Below are 18,886 nucleotides of genomic sequence, written 5' to 3'. Positions count from 1 at the left end.
GTTATAACAACAGTGAGCGTGGGCAGGTAATGGAAACACAGGTCCTGAGTGTAATCAAGTAATAACAACAGTGAGCGTGGGCAGGTAATGGAAACACAGGTCCTGAGTGTAATCAAGTTATAACAACAGTGAGCGTGGGCAGGTAATGGAAACACAGGTCCTGAGTGTAATCAAGTAATAACAACAGTGAGCGTGGACAGGTAACGATAACACTGGTTCTGAGTGTAATCAAGTAATAACAACAATGAGCGTGGACAGGTAATGATAACACTGGTCCTGTGTGTAATCAAGTAATAACAACAGTGAGCGTGGGCAGGTAATGGTAACACAGGTCCTGAGTGTAATCAATAACAACAGTGTGCGTGGGCAGGTTATGATAACACTGGTCCTGAGTGTAATCAAGTAATAACAACAGTGAGCGTAGGCAGGTAATGGAAACACAGGTCCTGAGTGTAATCAAGTAATAACAACAGTGAGCGTGGACAGGTAACGATAACACTGGTTCTGAGTGTAATCAAGTAATAACAACAATGAGCGTGGACAGGTAATGATAACACTGGTTCTGAGTGTAATCAAGTAATAACAACACTGAGCGTGGGCAGGTAATGATAACACTGGTCCTGAGTGTAATCAAGTTATAACAACAGTGAGCGTGAGCAGGTAATGATAACACTGGTCCTCAGTGTAATCAAATAATAACAGTGAGCGTGGACTGGTAATGATAACACTGGTTCTGAGTGTAATCAAGTAATAACAACAATGAGCGTGGGCAGGTAATGATAACACTGGTCCTGAGTGTAATCAAGTAATAACAACACTGAGCGTGGGCAGGTAATGATAACACTGGTCCTGAGTGTAATCAAGTTATAACAATAGTGAGCGTGAGCAGGTAATGATAACACTGGTCCTGAGTGTAATCAAGTAATAACAACAGTGAGCTTGGGCAGGTAATGATAACACTGATCCTGAGTGTAATCAAGTAATAACAACAGTGAGCGTGGGCAGGTAATGATAACACTGGTCCTGAGTGTAATCAAGTAATAACAACAGTGAGCGTGGGCAGGTAATGATAACACTGGTCCTGAGTGTAATCAAGTAATAACAACAGTGAGCGTGGGCAGGTAATGATAACACTGGTCCTGAGTGTAATCAAGTAATAACAACAGTGAGCTTGGGCAAGTAATGATAACACTGATCCTGAGTGTAATCAAGTAATAACAACAGTGAGCGTGAGCAAGTAATGATAACACTGGTCCTGAGTGTAATCAAGTAATAACAACAGTGAGCTTGGGCAGGTAATGATAACACTGATCCTGAGTGTAATCAAGTAATAACAACAGTGAGCTTGGGCAGGTAATGATAACACTGATCCTGAGTGTAATCAAGTAATAACAACAGTGAGCGTGGACAGGTAATGATAACACTGGTCCTTAGTGTAATCAAGTTAACACTGTCCAGGTAATAAAATCAACTGACCTAAATGCCGTTAAACATTTTTAGGTTCAACATATTGAATAATAAGTTGTATCAAAAATACGTTACCACTTTTGGTTTTGATGTAAATCAAATTTGCAATGCTATATCAAGCATGCTGTGAGTGCAGTGCTCTTGTACATGTAGCTGACTTCTGTTCAATCGAGATAAGCCAATATTAATTTCACTTGATCATAGTATTTTAAATAGTACTGATCAGGGTCTTGTCATAAATACATTTCTGTTACCAAAGAAACATAAACTCTACTTACCTCTAGCACATTACCCAGACTCATTGAGATGTACATCAACAAAAGCTGCTAATAATTAGTTTGACTATGCAATCCACAGATTGTTACAAGCACACACGATCAACTGCCCATAGATAAATGACACATATGTACACAGTTATCTAAAATACCTGTCTTCATAAATGTGAGAAGCTTCTTTGTAGATTCCGGTGTAGATTGTTTTGTAGCCTTTAGGTACTGCATGATGAAAATATTGGGGGCGAAGTTCAGCATATTTTGTTCACCACACCCGTATGGCATTCTGATCAGGTTTCCAAGATTCTGTTTGGTAAACATTGTAGGAACACATTGTTAGTAAAAATAAAAAAATAATAATAAAGATACAAATGAACAAAAACTGAATAAAATATAATTAGATGATGTGTATTGTATATTTTGTCCAACCAATGAGATCACTTTATTCAGACTAGAAAATGTGTTTTTTGTTTGTTCATCAAAGAAAACTACTGAACATTGGTCTTTCTCATTAGTTGACCTGTTCAGATGTGCCGCCATTTTACTGGGGCCGTGGATGGACACAATTGAGGGTAGAGGAAGCCTTTGTCCCAGTAATGGTCCATACTGGCAACAGCCGCTGGCTTGCAGGTGCTGGACTCAGCGGTGAAAGTGAAAAGTATACAGTCACAGCGAACATTTTTGTAAGTGCCCGAGGGTTTTCATACGAAGGCAACCGGACAATGATCAGGAACAGGTCAGTTGCATAGTCTAAGTCAGTTACAGGATGGACTAGGTCGAGTGTACGGTCTTAATTAAGTGCAGGATCAAAGTTACGTGCAAGAAGAGACATCATTTGGCAGCAAACTGGGCCTAAATGGCACAACCTATTGTTGTTTGGGGACTTGGTACTTACAGAACAATCCTAATACGTAATTTAGATGATGCACGTCCCTGTAAATATCTTATCTTTATTGCACAACAAAATAAAGTTGGTAAGTTGTTTGACTGTTGCAAATATCTGACTTTTACTCCCATATAAATCGCAAAATCTTTCTTTCTTTCAACACACCGGCTGTATCCCACCGAGGCGGGGTGGTCCGAAAGGAAAAACGAATGTTTCACCTTTTACATTTAGTAATATATACAGGAGAAGGGGTTACTTGCCCCTTGCTCCTGGCATTTTAGTCGCTTCTTATAACACGCATGGCTTACGGAGGAAGAATTCTGTTCCACAAATCCCAAAATATTTGGAATATTTCCAAAAGTGCATCTTCAAAATTAAGAACAGCCATTCTTTTATGATTCCTGTGAATATTATTTCATTTAATTAAATAGTAAATGCTCACCATAGTGAAATAAGTCAATAATTTACTTCCGCGATATTCATCTGGAACACCAGCCGGCCTCCTGACAGGAAAAAAAGAAATCGAGAAAATCACTTTTCCTTCAGTGTTTTCCTTATGGAATTAGTGATCTAATGTAGTTAGCCTCACAAAAACTCCGTTTTTTTCTTACGAAGGACCAGAGAACACGTTATGGAAAGGAACAGTAATTATTTCATATGCGGGATTGGTCGTGAACACTCGCATATTATGGCTTATTTTATTCATTCTAGAGTATAAATCATGTTTTTATGTTATTTATATTGTTTATTACGTCATATTACATAAATTTTAATAGATAAATAAGCCGTAGAGTTGATATTAGTGTTATAATGAAGTATTTTTTCCTTTCTCCCGAGAGCCAGGAACTCCGCCGATGTAAGCATATGTTTCCAGACGGTTCCTGATTGGCTGCCAGACTGCGTATTAGCTCCGCCCACTCTCTTATGATGCCAAATCGTCAATTATTATATAAGAAAGACTAATACAAGAAATTGCAAAAAAGAAAACGGAAAAAAATCCTAAAAATTTACTGGTTGTGAGCAGGGGTGCGGCGGCGTCATCACACATGATATAAATGACTATAATTCCTTGTTGGAACGTCGTAGAACATTAATTCTTGTAAAATTGTATCACCAATGAGTTAAGTTATTTTTCTATATGATTAACTGAATTTCTACATTATTTCAAATTTTTTTGGGCTGGCGGACGGTCATGTGATACTGTTCCTTCATGTTTCCACTAGTCTTTTGATTAGTAAAAATTAGTGTAATAATTCTGAGTTATTACATGTAGTTTGTATTACATATTAGCATCAGCATCCCTGTTAATAATACAAATGTGATAAGTAAGATGCTGGAAAACTACTGAAATATAATTTTGCTTATTAAATAGACCTACGTTAAGGTACTCTTCGTTAAATTTCTAATTTGATTATCCACTGAACGATTGGTAGCAGTCTTTGCCAGGAATTTTGTAAGCATTAAGATCATGAAAGAAAGCTTTATTTCTGAGACACTGGTAATACAAATGATGTTATTTTATAATTATAGGGTTTATCTTTCTTTATATTTATATGTTGTATTTAAAATAAAGGTGTTCGTCAATCATGTTAAAATAATATTTTAAATGACGATTGGTAGGAGTGTTCTAACTATAGTTATTTGCTAAAATACTAAACTAAATTGAGATTTTCCCGTTATATAAGTATTATATTATACTTACCCGACCCCCGCTGGCACCCATAACTTCTGACCATGGACCCACCTCTCATCACCATGGACCCACCTCTCATCACCATGGACCCACCTCTCATTACCATGGACCCACCTCTCATCACCATGGACCCACCTCTCATCACCATGGACCCACCTCTCATCACCATGGACCCACCTCTCATCACCATGGACCCACCTCTCATCACCATGGACCCACCTCTCATCACCATGGACCCACCTCTCATCACCATGGACCCACCTCTCATCACCATGGACCCACCTCTCATCACCATGGACCCACCTCTCATCACCATGGACCCACCTCTCATCACCATGGACCCACCTCTCATCACCATGGACCCACCTCTCATCACCATGGACCCACCTCTCATCACCATGGACCCACCTCTCATCACCATGGACCCACCTCTCATCACCATGGACCCACCTCTCATCACCATGGACCCACCTCTCATCACCTAAAACAACCCACCACCGCCACACATAACTGCCCAGGACAAGATAAATAGCAGTGAATGACCAGAAATAAGATCTGTTGTAGGATGTATGATTTATGATGTTATACAGCATAAAAGTTTTTAATGTGTAGCAAGTCTTCATAATAATTACATCCCACATACCCACATGCATTGACCTTCTAACACCCCACACCGGAGTGCAGAGCTGAAAGGTAAAGTGAAAATCAAGTTCTTGTGGTATCCCCAGTTGCAAATAGGATTCAGGCAGGATTTCAGTACAGTATACCTGTGGGGCATGTAAAATGGCTCTTGGGAAAAAATCCAGAATCATATCAACCTTTGCTTTTCAAAACATTATGTCTCCTGTGCAAGAATAAACACTTCATCCAAAAACGACATCCATCTGGAAAGGTGTTTCTGGATCTACAAAAAGGATGTGGAAGTATGGACAAATATCAGGAAAACACTCAGGAGGTTGAACAATAAGAATGGAAACAAAGAGGAACTATTGGATAATCTACTCGGAAAATATAGACCATGGGAGGATAGGAAAGAAGTAAAGTCTACAACAGTTGACCCAAAAACAGACACCCACTGGAACTGGAAAAAAAAATAGGAAAAAAAAATCAGCTAGCTCAGTCCCCAGCCCTAGGGCTGACCCAGACCCAGCCCCCAGCCAGAGTGCAAAGCCAGATTCGGCTAAAGACCCCTCTACAGCCACCACAGCCATAGCCCCAAGTACAGATATGGTAGAGAAGTCCTCTTCCGGGAAAAATCTTGACCTGACAACTGAGGGTGGTGTCTCTGGTTTGGCTATGGAGGACTAGTGCATTTAAGGATCTTCACAGATTAGAAATGCATTCAGTACGAATTCCATCCAGCCAAAAGCAAAATGGTGCCAATTCTATGTTTGTGGCATCAGTAAGCATGGAATATCATGGAAAACAAATGGGACATGCAACTCTGAACATCCAAAAAGTGCCTCGACCTCCTATCTAAAGGAGTGTGTCGTTCTACCTCTTGCAGTTTCTTCTACCCTGAGATGTCATTCTTCAGTCCTCGAATAACAATGCTACAATACCAACTGCCCTGCATACCACCTAAAAGGGACCAGGAGGCACAAACCCTGTATAACAAATCATAGTAGTTATGGTAGTTATGACAACTCCAATCCAAGAGACTTTTTAGTGGTAGGAAGCGAAGAAAGAAAATGGAAAGAGAAAACCAAATAGTCTACCACCTTGGAGACCTGGTGGACTGGAGGCACAGCCAGTGGCCCCTCATGACACACAACTAGTGATGCCAACAGCGAAATCCTCTCAACAAATAAGCAACACAACCTCATTTATATTTGCTAATACACAGGGCCTTGAGCCATCCACCAACAACAAAATACCTTTCATTAGTGGACTTCTAGTGGAGACATATGCGATGTTTGCAGCATTCACAGAGACCCACGCAAAAGATTACTTTGACAGGAAATTATGGATATCTGGGTACAGCCTGTTCAAATGCGGCAGAAAGAACAGGCAACAAGGATGGGGGGGTGGTTGGCCTGTATGTCAAAGAGTCGCTCATTTGCACGGAAATACTGAACACCACAAATGATGTAGTTGAAGTTCTAACAATAAAAATCAAGAACCAAAACTTAATCATTGTAACTGTATATAAGCCGCCAGATGCAACTTCCCAGGAGTTCAAAGAACAGCTATTAAAAATTGAATCCTGTCTAGAAAACCTTCCATCCCCATCCCCAAGCATCTTGCTGCTTGGTGACTTCAATCTAAGACATACAGAATGGAAGAATATAGTAAATAATGTTGTAGCAGAAATAACCCCTGGCGGCAGCTCACACACACACATGAGCTGCTGAACTTCTGCAATAAACACACCATAAGTCAGCACATAGTGGAGCCAACAAGACTGCAGAACACGCTAGACCTTATTTTCACAAATAATGAGGACCTGGTAAGAAACATAACAAATCAAAAACAACTAATTCTGATCACAATCTGACCGAAGTCCAGACTTACGTGCACAGGAGTCCTGATCAGCAAAATGCATACAGCTATGAGGGTGTCTTTACCAAATTCAACTTCAACAACAAGAACATCAACTGGGATCAGGTAAACTATGCCGTAAATGAAACATGTTGGGAAGATATATTAAATTACATGGACACTAACTAGTGCCTTGAAAAGATCAGCCTCCAGGTAGCTGAAGCATGTTTAAGGCATATTCCCCTAAGAAAAAAGAAGAGAAGACGTGAACTGGAGAGAGATGCTCCCTCTAAAGGAGAAGGCAAAGGATCACTGAGCTCCTAAAGAATGCCAGATTATCTGAAGCACACAAGGAAGCACTAACCAGGGAAGCGGTTAGTGAGACAAGAGGAACTATAAGCGATTAGTGAAATTGAAAGAAATTCGAAATATTTCTTTTCATATGCCAAAAACAAGGCATAAACTGCTTCTAAAATAGGGCTGCTGCTCAGACAAGACGGATCCCACGCAGATGACAACAAAGTAATAAGTGAGTTACTGAAATCTCAATATGACTGTGTTCAGCGACCCACTAGTCAGTCTAAATATAGACAATCCAAACAATTTTTTCATGAATGAGCCTCAAAACCCTGCCAATGTATGCGAAATTTCTGACATAACCCTAACTCCACTAGACTTTGAGAAGCCATCGACGACATGCCCATGCACTCAGCACCAGGCCCAGACTCGTGGTACTCTGTGTTCATTAAAAATTGCAAGAAACCCCTCTCAGGGGCCCTAAGTAAGCTATGCAGGAGGAGCATAGACACAGGTGAGATTCCACAGTCAATAAAAACAACGGATATAGCCCCACTTGATAAAGGTTGCAGCAGAGTAGTAGCTTAGAACTATAGTCCAATAGCTTTAACTTCCCACATCATAAAAATCTTTGAGAGAGTTCTAAGAAACAGGATAGCAAACCACCTGGACTCCCCAAAATTGCACAATCAAGGGCAACATGGTTTCAGAGCAGGTCGCTGCTCCCTTTCGCAACTTTTGAACCACTGTGATATGGTCTTAGATGCCCTAGAAAACAAACAGAATGCAGATGTAGTATAAAAAGATTTTGCAAAAGCCTATGATAAGAGCGATCATGGTGTAACAGCACACAAAATACGTGCTAAAGGGATAAGTGACAAAGTAGGCAGATGGACCTTCAACTTTCTAACCAATCGAAAACAAAGAGTAGTGGTAAACAGAGTTAAATTTGAAGCTGCCATAGTGAAGAGCTCTGTTCCACAAGGCACAGTACTCGCCCCTATCCTGTTCCTTATTCTCATATCAGACATAGACAGAAATGTAAACCATAGCACTGTATAATCCTTTGCAGACGATACTAGGATCTGCATGAGAGTGCCATCCATTGAGGATACGGCAAATCTTCAAGAAGATATAAACCAAGTTTTCCAATGGGCAACGGAGAACAATATGATGTTCAATGAAGGCAAATTCTAACTACTCCGTTATGGAAAACTGGAGGAAATAATAACTAGGACTGAGTATACTACAAACTCTAATCATACAATAGAGAGGAAAAGTAATGTGAAAGACCTGGGTGTGGTAACGTCCGCGAAGAAACTGATAGGATGGATAATGAAAACAATGATCCTTTTTAAATCACTTGTTCTCTCTTGGCTGGAAAACAGCCGTATATTAACATCCCAATTCAAGGCAGGTGAAATTGTAGATCTAGAGAATGTACAGAGAACCTTTACTGCACGTATAAGTTCCATCAAAACCTGACTACTGGGAAACCCTGGAAGCACCTGAAAGCAAAGGACTTGGCAGGCGATGCAACATACCCCCAGTGAAAAGTAGGGGCGCCACTGGTACACTAAGAAAAAATACAATAAATGTCTGGGGTCCAAGAGTGTTCAACAACCTCCCACCAGCCATAAAGGGCATTACCAATAGACTGCTGGTTGTCTTTAAGAGGGAGCTGGACAGATACCTAATGTCGGTGCCGGATCAGCCGTGCTGTGGTTCATACGTTGGACTATGTGTGGTCAGTAGTACCAGCCTCGTTCGTCTGGCCCTGATCCACCGGGAGGCCTGGTCGTGGAGCGGGCCGCGGGGGCGTTGATCCCCGAAATTCCATCCAGGTAGACTCCAGGCAGGTAAACCACTCAATGATTTCCTATAAAACTTTCAAATCACTTGTGCGAGATCTTGTTGTGGAGTGCGCCAAGAATGTTACAATTTAATCAGCAATCGTTGCATAACCATTAACATGACATCATGATCACAGAAATGGAAATACAGAGTATAGCTGTTCAGGAGCCCCACTATAATACCTGCCCATTTCTACCCGCCAACCAAGAGAGAGAGCCCACTTTCCCTGCCAAGGGAAAGTGTTTTTATTATATATCAATGACCTTGACGAGGGAATTACTAGTGATATGAGCAAATTCGCTGATGACACGAAGATAGGTAGGATAATCGATTCAAACGTAGATGTCACAGAACTTCCAGGAGGATTTAGAGAAACTCGATTCGTGGTCAGAAAAGTGGCAGACGAAGTTCAATATAGATGAATGCAAAGTTCTGAAGTTCGGGAATGTTCATAACTTAAGCACTTAAAAGCTAAATAATGAGGAACTTAGCCATACAGATTAAGAAAAGGACTTGAGGGTTATGGTGAGCAGCAACCTTAAACAAGACAGCAATGCTTAAGCGTACGTAATAAGGCAAATAGATTATAGCGATTTATATCAAGAAGTTATACTGCAGTTTTATACATCATTAGTAAGGCCTCGCCTAGATTATGCAGCTCAGTTCTGGTCTCCATATTATAGAATGAATATAAATTCATTAGAAAACATTCAGCAAAGATTGGCATAATTAATACATAGCATTAGAAATCTCTCGTATGAAGAAAGATTGAAGTCCCTTAAATTACATTCACTTGTAAGACGAAAAATGAGGGAAGACATGTTCGAAGTGTATCAGTGGAAGATAAATTTTAATAAATGGGATATAAAGAGTCTTGAGGATCTCCCACCAAGAAAGTGCCCGCAGAAATGGATTCAAACTAGATAAGTTTAGATTTAGAAAGGATATAGGAAAATATTGGTTTGGAAATAGGGTAGTTGATAAGTGGAACAGTCTGCCTAGTAGGGCTATTGAGGCTTAAACCTTGGGTAATTTCAAGTTTAGGTTTGATAAGTACATTAGTGAGAGGGGCTGGACTTGAGTCGGACTTGCACGTGAGTTAGTAGATTTAACAAAGCTTATTGGGCGGGTAGGGCTGAAAATGGGTTGGGCAAATATTCTATTAGAGGGTTGGATTTGTGAAGGACCTGCCTACTATGGACCAACAGGCCTACTGTAGTGTTCCTAATTTCTTATGTTCTAAGTACACTACCTCAAGTGTGAGAGCAAGAAGGTCTCCAACAGCCGTGACCCAGGCTCGATCTGATCCTTCAACGATGTGTGAAGGTGTCTGCAGCTCCCACTGCTCCAGAGAGTCGTCGCCCGTCTTCACATCTTACCAAAAAATATTTTTTTCCAATTTAAAATTCTTTCTATTTAAAACCAATAGTTATAAAATCATGAAATGGATGTTAGATATTGAGAAAATAAAATTATTATTTATTCATATAAGATCACGGTAAACAGATGATATCACAATGTGCAGAACAATAGTAGGAGTCCCAGCGCTTTCGTGATTTCTGACATAATTAAAGAACTGTAGAAATAAAAAATCAAAGAGAAGATATGTAAGAAACGAGACCACATCTCACATTTAATGATGATATAAGTAAAACACAGCTTATATTCTACCCAAGCATTAAAAATTTAACTTGTGTAATGCATCTTAAATTCTTCCCAAATTTTATTAATTTTAAAGGAATCAAATTTGTATAACCAAAATGCAATATTCATATTATTTTCAAAAGTATTTTTTTCTGAAACTTGTTTCCATTATATTCCTCTCGACCATAAACTTACTGGGTACAGCCTTTCAATTAATTTTCGAAAGGCTGAAAATATTTTATACACACACACACACACACACACACACACACTCACACACACACACACACACACACACACACACACACAGGGGGGGAGGTGGGGTTGCTCTGCTCGTAAAAAACAGATGGAAATTCGAGAAAATGGAAGGAATAGATGAGACGGGAGAAAGAGACTACATAGCAGGTACACTTCAGTCTGGGGAACACAAAGTGGTCATTGCAGTGATGTATAATCCACCACAGAACTGCAGGAGGCCAAGAGAGGAATATGAAGAGAGCAACAGAGCAATGGTGGACAGACTTGCTGAGGTGGCAAGAAGAGCTCACTCCAGCAGAGCAAAGTTGCTGGTTATGGGGGATTTCAACCACAGGGAGATTGACTGGGAAAACCTGGAGCCACATGGGGGTCCCGAAACATGGAGAGCCAGGATGTTGGACGTGGTGCTGGAAAACCTCATGCACCAACATGTTAAGGACACTACCAGAGTGAAAGGGGAGGATGAACCAGCAAGATTGGACCTTGTGTTCACCCTGGGCAGCTCAGACATTGAGGACATCAAGTATGAGAGTCCCCTAGGAGCTAGCGACCACGTGGTTCTGTGCTTTGAATACATAGTAGAGCTGCAAGTGGAGAGAATAACAGGAGTAGAATGGGAAAAACCTGACTATAAAAGAGGGGACTACATAGGGTTGAAGAACTTCCTGCGGGAGGTCCAGTGGGACAGAGAACTGGCAGGAAAGCCAGTAAATGAAATGATGGAATATGTAGCAACAAAATGCAAGGAGGCAGTGGAAAGGTTCATTCCCAAGGGCAACAGTAACAACGGGAAGACCAGAACAAGCCCCTGGTTCACCCGACGGTGTATGGAGGCAAAAACAAAGTGCAATAGAGAATGGAAAAAGTACAGAAGGCAGAGAACACACGAAAATAGGGAGATCAGTCGCAGAGCCAGGAATGAGTACGCACAGGTAAGGAGGGAGGCCCAGTGACAGTATGAAAATGACATAGCATCGAGAATCAAGACTGACCCGAAACTGTTGTATAGCCACATCAGGAGGAAGACAACAGTCAAAGACCAGGTGATCAGATTAAGGACAGAAGGTGGAGAACTCACAAGAAATGATCAGGAGGTATGTGAGGAGCTGAACAGGAGATTTAAGGAAGTTTTTACAGTAGAGACAGGAAGGGCTGTGGGAAGACAGAACAGAAGGGAACATCAAGAGGGAATATACCAACAAGTGTTGGATGACATACGAACAACTGAGGAGGAGGTGAAGAAGCTCTTAAGTGACCTTGACACCTCAAAGGCGATGGGACCAGACAACATCTCCCCATGGGTCCTTAGAGAAGGAGCAGAGATGCTGTGTGTGCCTCTAACCACAATCTTCAACACATCCCATGAAACTGGGCAACTACCTGAGAAATGGAAGACAGCTAATGTAGTCCCCATATTTAAGAAAGGAAACAGAAACGAGGCACTAAACTACAGACCTGTGTCTCTGACATGTATCGTGCGCAAAGTCATGGAGAAGATTATCAGGAGGAGAGTGGTCGAACACCTGGAAAGGAACAAGATAATAAATGAAAACCAGCATGGGTTCATGGAAGGCAAATCTTGTATCACAAACCTCCTGGAGTTTTATGACAAGGTAACAGAAGTAAGACACGAGAGAGAGGGTTGGGTAGATTGCGTTTTCCTAGACTGCAGGAAGGCCTTTGACACAGTTCCCCACAAGAGATTAGTGCAGAAGCTGGAGGATCAGGCACACGTAAAAGGAAGGGCACTGCAATGGATAAGGGAATACCTGACAGGGAGGCAGCAACGAGTCATGGTACGTGAAGAGGTATCACAGTGGGCGCCTGTTACGAGCGGGGTCCCACAGGGGTCAGTTCTAGGACCAGTGCTATTTTTGATATATGTGAACGACATGATGGAAGGAATAGACTCTGAAGTGTCCCTGTTCGCAGATGACGTGAAGTTGATGAGAAGAATTAAATCGGACGAGGATGAGGCAGGACTGCAAAGAGACCTGGAGAGGCTGGACATGTGGTCCAGTAACTGGCTTCTCGAATTCAATCCAGCCAAATGCAAAGTCATGAAGATTGGGGAGGGGCAAAGAAGACCGCAGACAGAGTATAGGCTAGGTGGACAAAGACTACAGACCTCACTCAGGGAGAAAGACCTTGGGGTGACCGTAACACCGAGCACATCACCGGAGGCACACATCAACCAAATAACCGCTGCAGCATACGGGCGCCTGGCAAACCTGAGAATAGCGTTCCGATACCTTAATAAGGAATCGTTCAAGACACTGTACACTGTGTATGTTAGGCCCATACTGGAGTATGCAGCACCAGTCTGGAACCCACACCTGGTCAAGCACGTCAAGAAGTTAGAGAAAGTACAAAGGTTTGCAACAAGGCTAGTCCCAGAGCTCAAGGGAATGTCGTACGAGGAAAGGTTAAGGGAAATCGGACTGACGACACTGGAGGACAGAAGGGTCAGGGGAGACATGATAACGACATACAAGATACTGCGGGGAATAGACAAGGTGGACAGAGATAGGATGTTCCAGAGAGGGGACACAGGGACAAGGGGTCACAACTGGAAGCTGAAGACTCAGACGAGTCACAGGGACGTTAGGAAGTATTTCTTCAGTCATAGAGTTGTCAGCAAGTGGAATAGCCTAGCAAGTGAAGTAGTGGAGGCAGGAACCATACATAGTTTTAAGAAGAGGTATGCCAAAGCTCAGGAAGCAGAGAGAGAGAGGATCCAGTAGCGATCAGTGAAGAGGCGGGGCCAGGAGCTGAGTCTCGACCCCTGCAACCACAATTAGGTGAGTACAATTAGGTGAGTACACACACATTAAGTGCACTAGAGAATGGAAAAAAATACAGAAGGCAAAGGACCCAGGAAAATAGGGAGATTAGTCGAAGAGCCAGAAACGGGTATGCACAGATAAGAAGGGAGGCCCAGAGACAGTACGAAAACAGCATAGCAACGAAAGTTAAGATTGACCCAAAATTGCTGTATAGCTACATTAGGAGGAAGACAACAGTCAAAGACCAGGTGATCAGGCTGAGGAAAGAAGGTGGGAAACTCACAAGAAACGATCAAGATGTATGTGAGGAGCTCAACATGAGATTTAAGGAAGTATTTACGGTGGAGATAGGAAGGACTCTGGAAAGACATCACAGAGGGGGACACCAACAAGGACTATACCAACAAGTGTTGGATGACATACACACAACCGAGGAAGTAAAGAAGCTGCTAAATGACCTTGATACCTCAAAGCTGATGGGAACGGTCAACATCTCCCCGTGGGTCCTTAGAGAAGAAGCGGAGATGCTGTTTGTGCCATTAACCACAATCTTTAACACATCCTTTGAAACTGGGCAACTACCTGAGGTATGCAAGACGGCAACTGTAGTCCCCATTTTTAAGAAAGGAGACAGAAACGAGGCACTAAACTATAAACCAGTGTCACTGACGTGTATAGTATGCAGTCATGGGGAAGGCTATCAGGAGGAAAGTGGTGGAGCATCTGGAAGGGAACAAGATTATAAACGACAACCAGCATGGATTCATGGGAGGCAAACCCTGTTTCACAAACCTATTGAAGTTTTATGACACGGAAACAGAAGTAAGACAAGAGAGAGAGATGGGTGGGTTGACTACATTTCTGGGATTGGAAGAAATTAGTGCAGGAGCTGGAGGATCAGGCATGTATAACACGAATGGCACTGCAATGGATAAAAGAATACCTGACAGGGAGGCAACAACCAGTCATGGTACGTAATAATGTATCACAGTGGGAGTCTGTGACGAGCAGGGTCCCACAGAGGTCAATCCTAAGACCAATGCTGTTCTTGAAATATGTGAATAACATGACGGAAGGGACAGACTCAGATGTGTCCCTGTTTGCAGACAATGTGAAGTTAATGAGAAGAATTAAATCAGATGAGGATCAGGCAGGACTACAAAGTGAGCTGGAAAGGTTGAACACGTGGTCCAGAAACTGGCTACTCGAATTTAACACCGCCAAATGCAAAGTCATGAAGACTGGGGAAGGGCAAAGAAGACTTCTGAGTATAGGCTAGGCGACCTAAGACTGCAAACCTCGCTCAAGGATAAAGATCGGGATGAGTATAACACCGAGCACGTCTCCGGAAGCACACATCAACCAGAAAACTGCTGCAGTATATGGACGCCTGGCAAACCTGAGAACAGCGTTCCGATACCTTAGTAAGGAATCGTTCAAGACACTGTACACGGTGTACGTCAGGCCCATACTGGAGTATGCAGCACCAGTTTAGAACCCACACCTGTTCAAGCACATCAAGAAATTAGAGAAAGTGCAAAGGTTTGCAGCAAGGCTAGTACCAGAGCTAAGGAGAATGTAATGCAAAGAAAGGTTAAGGGAAATCGGTCTAACGACCCTGGAGTACAGGAGGGCTAGGAGAGACATGATAACAGCATACAAAATACTGCGAGGAGTAGATAAGGTGAACAGAGACAGGATGTTCCATAGACGGGACTGAAATAAGGGGTCACAATTGGAAATTGAATACTCAGATGAGTTAAAGGGATGTTAGGAAGTACTTCTTCAATCATAGAGTTGTCAGGAAGTGGAATAGTCTAGTAAGTGATGCAGTGGAGGCAGGATCCATACACAGCTTTAAGACGAGGTATGATAAAGCTCGTGGGGCAGGGAGAGAGAGGACCTAGTAGCGATCAATGAAGAGGCTCGGCCAGGAGCTGAATCTCGACCCATGCAACCACAATTAGATGAGTACACACACACACACACACACACACACACACACACACGCACAACAACAACAACAACAACAACAACAACAACAACAACATCAACATTCAACACATCTATCAAAACAAGGAGATCACCTGGTATGGAAGACAGCAAATGTTGTCCCAATTTTTAAAAAAGGAGACAGACAAGAAGCAGTAAACTACAGCCCTGTGTCACTGATGTGTATAGTTTGCAGTGTCATGGAGAAGATTAACAGAAGAGTGGTGGAACAACTAGAATGAAATGAGCTTAACAACAGATAACACGGTTTCAGGGACGGGAAATCCTGTTTCCTAAACATACTGGAATTCTATGACAGGGTGACAGCAATAAGACAACAGAGAGAGAGAGAGAGAGAGAGGGGTGGGTAGATTGCATTTTCTTGGACTGTAAAAAGGTGTTTGGCACAGTTCCACACTAGAGATCAGTGCAAAAACTGGAGGTCCAGGCAGGGATAACAAGGAAGGCACTACAATGGATCAGAGAATACCTGTCAGGAAGACAACGGCGAGTCGTGGTACGATGCGAGGTGTAAGAATGGGTGCCTGTAACGAGCGGGGTGCCACAGGGATTAGTCCTAGGACTGGTGTTGTTTCTGATATTTGTGAACGACATGAGACATGACGGAAGGAATAGAATCCGAAGTGTCCATGTTTGCACGTGATATGAAGTTGATGAATTCAATTGGACGAGGACCAGGCAGAACTACAAAGGGATCTGGACAGGTTGCGGGCCTGATTCAGCAATTGCCTCCTGGAGTTCAACCCCACCAAGTGCACAGTCATGAAGATTGGGGAAGGGCAAAGAAGACTGCAGATGCAGTACAGTCTTCGGGACCAGAGACTACAAACCTCACTCAAGGGAAAAGATCTTTGGGTAGGTATAACACCAGGTACATCTCCTGATGTGCACATCAACTAAATAACTGCTGCAGCATATGGGCGCCTAGCAAACCTAAAAACAGCATTCCAACATCTTAATAAGGAATCGTTCAGGACCCTGTACACCGTGTACGTTAGGCCCATATTGGAGCATGTGGCACCAGTCTGGAACCCACATCTAGCCAAGCACGTAAAGAAGCTAGAGAAAGTGCTAAGGTTTGCAACAAGACTAGTCCCAGAGCGAAGGGGTATGTCCAGCGAGGAGAGGTTAGGGGACAGGAGAGGCAGGTGGGATATGATAACGACATATAAAATACTGAGAGGAATTGACAAGGTGGACAGAGACAAAATGTTCCAGAGATGTGACACAGCAACAAGGGGACACAGTTGGAAATTGAAGACACAGATGAGTCACAGGGATGTAAGGAAGTATTTCTACAGTCACAGAGTAGTCAGGAAGTGGAATAGCTTGGGAAGCGATGTAGTGGAGGCAGGATCCATACATAGCTTTAAACAGAGGTATGATAAAGCTCATGGTGCAGGGAGAGTGACCTAGTAGCAACCAGTAAAGAGGCGGGGGCCATAAGCTGTGACTCGACCCCTGCAACCACAACTACGTGAATACAACTAGGTGAGTACACACACACACACACACTTATATATATATATATATATATATATATATATATATATATATATATATATATATATATATATATATATATATATATATATAGGTTGGTAGACAGCAACCGCCCAGGGAGGTATATATATACATACATATATATATATATATATATATATATATATATATATATATATATATATATATATATATATATATATATATATATATTGAGGTGGTTCGGACATGTAGAGAGAATGGAGAGAAACAGAGTGACTTCAAGAGTGTATCAGTCTGTAGTGGAAGGAAGGCGGGGTAGGGGTCGGCCTAGGAAAGGTTGGAGGGAGGGGGTAAAGGAGGTTTTGTGTGCGAGGGGCTTGGACTTCCAGCAGGCATGCGTGAGCGTGTTTGATAGGAGTGAATGGAGACAAATGGTTTTTAATACTTGACGTGCTGTTGGAGTGTGAGCAAATTAACATTTATGAAGGGGTTCAGGGTGACCCGGTGGTCTGGTGGCTAAAGCTCCCGCTTCACACACGGAGGGCCCGGGTTCGATTCCCGGCGGGTGGAAATTCCGACACGTTTCCTTACACCTACTGTCCTGACCTAGCAGCAAATAGGTACCTGGGTGTTAGTCGACTGGTGTGGGTCGCATCCTGGGGGACAAGATTAAGGACCCCAATTAAGTTAGACAGTCCTCGATGACGGACTTTCTTGGGTTATCCTGGGTGGCTAACCCTCCGGGGTTAAACCGGCAGGCCGGACTTGAGTCCTGGAGATGGGAAGTACAGAGCTTGCACTCTGAAGGAGGGATGTTAATGTTGCAGTTTAAAAACTGTAGTGTAAAGCACCCTTCTGGCAAGACAGTGATGGAGTGGATGATGGTGAAAGTTTTTCTTTTTCGGGCCACCCTGCCTTGGTGGGAATCGGCCAGTGTGATAATAAAAAATAATATGTATATATATATATATATATATATATATATATATATATATATATATATATATATATATATATATATATATATATATATATATATATATATATATATATGGAAGTACCAACTCTATGGCTGGACTGGGGACCCTCATCCTCAGAGAAGACAATAAACGTACCTCGGGGAAAACTCAAGATTCTCCCCAGAACTGTTTGAATATTTTCTTCTCCTACCACCTCCTACATTTTACATTCTATGGGAACATTTTTAATAAACAGAATACATTTACGGAAAACACAAACATTAATACAATGGTACAATGTATTAAAGATCATAAATTTCCTCCAGCTCCTCTGAAGCCAGACGCGAGCCAAGTATGCAGTAAGCTGAGGCGCTGGAACATGAAAGTGGCTGCCCTTGGGTCCCTGGTGGTGTCGATGAGTCTGGAACCCAATTCTTTAAGGAAACGTGTGGCATTTTTTCCCCATGATCCCCAGGTCTCTAATCCCACTGGGACAAATTGATACTGTTGGCTATGTCCCTGTATTTGCTGATCTTGTACTCCTCCCTGTGGTCAGCAGCTCCTCCCTGTCGCCCCACACTGTGATGGATATAAGTGTCAGCCAGTGTGGAAACACAGGTATAGTCCCATGCTAAGAGCTTGCCATTCTTCCAAGGATAGATGGTGATCCCGTCGGGGCAGTTTGCTGGGTATTGGGTATTGTTGAGTGCTAGTGATCGGGGCTCCCTCTCGGCTGGGCATCCAGCTGTAGCAAAGTTTTCTTTATAATGTCGTTGACCTAATTGTGTCTT

At 42.4% G+C, this 18,886-nt stretch overlaps 1 protein-coding gene across 1 annotated transcript in view; it reads right to left on the bottom strand.

Annotated features, from left to right (window-relative positions):
- Window positions 1-1,829: 1,829 nt before the first annotated feature.
- LOC128687922 (pregnancy zone protein) overlaps window positions 1,830-18,886 on the bottom strand; it is a 245,182-nt gene continuing 228,125 nt past the window's right edge. The window contains exons 15-16 of the mRNA XM_070085814.1: window positions 10,203-10,324; window positions 1,830-2,045 (exon numbers count right to left, since the gene is read on the bottom strand). Of these exons, the coding sequence (XP_069941915.1) occupies window positions 1,845-2,045; window positions 10,203-10,324 (323 nt within the window). The 3' untranslated portion in view covers window positions 1,830-1,844. The remainder of the gene's footprint in view (window positions 2,046-10,202; window positions 10,325-18,886) is intronic.

Source organism: Cherax quadricarinatus, chromosome 1, assembly GCF_038502225.1.
Source record: "Cherax quadricarinatus isolate ZL_2023a chromosome 1, ASM3850222v1, whole genome shotgun sequence".
Taxonomy (NCBI): Eukaryota; Metazoa; Arthropoda; class Malacostraca; order Decapoda; family Parastacidae; genus Cherax; species Cherax quadricarinatus.
Note: the sequence above shows the minus strand (reverse complement) of the source record. Positions and strands in the feature narration are given on the sequence as shown.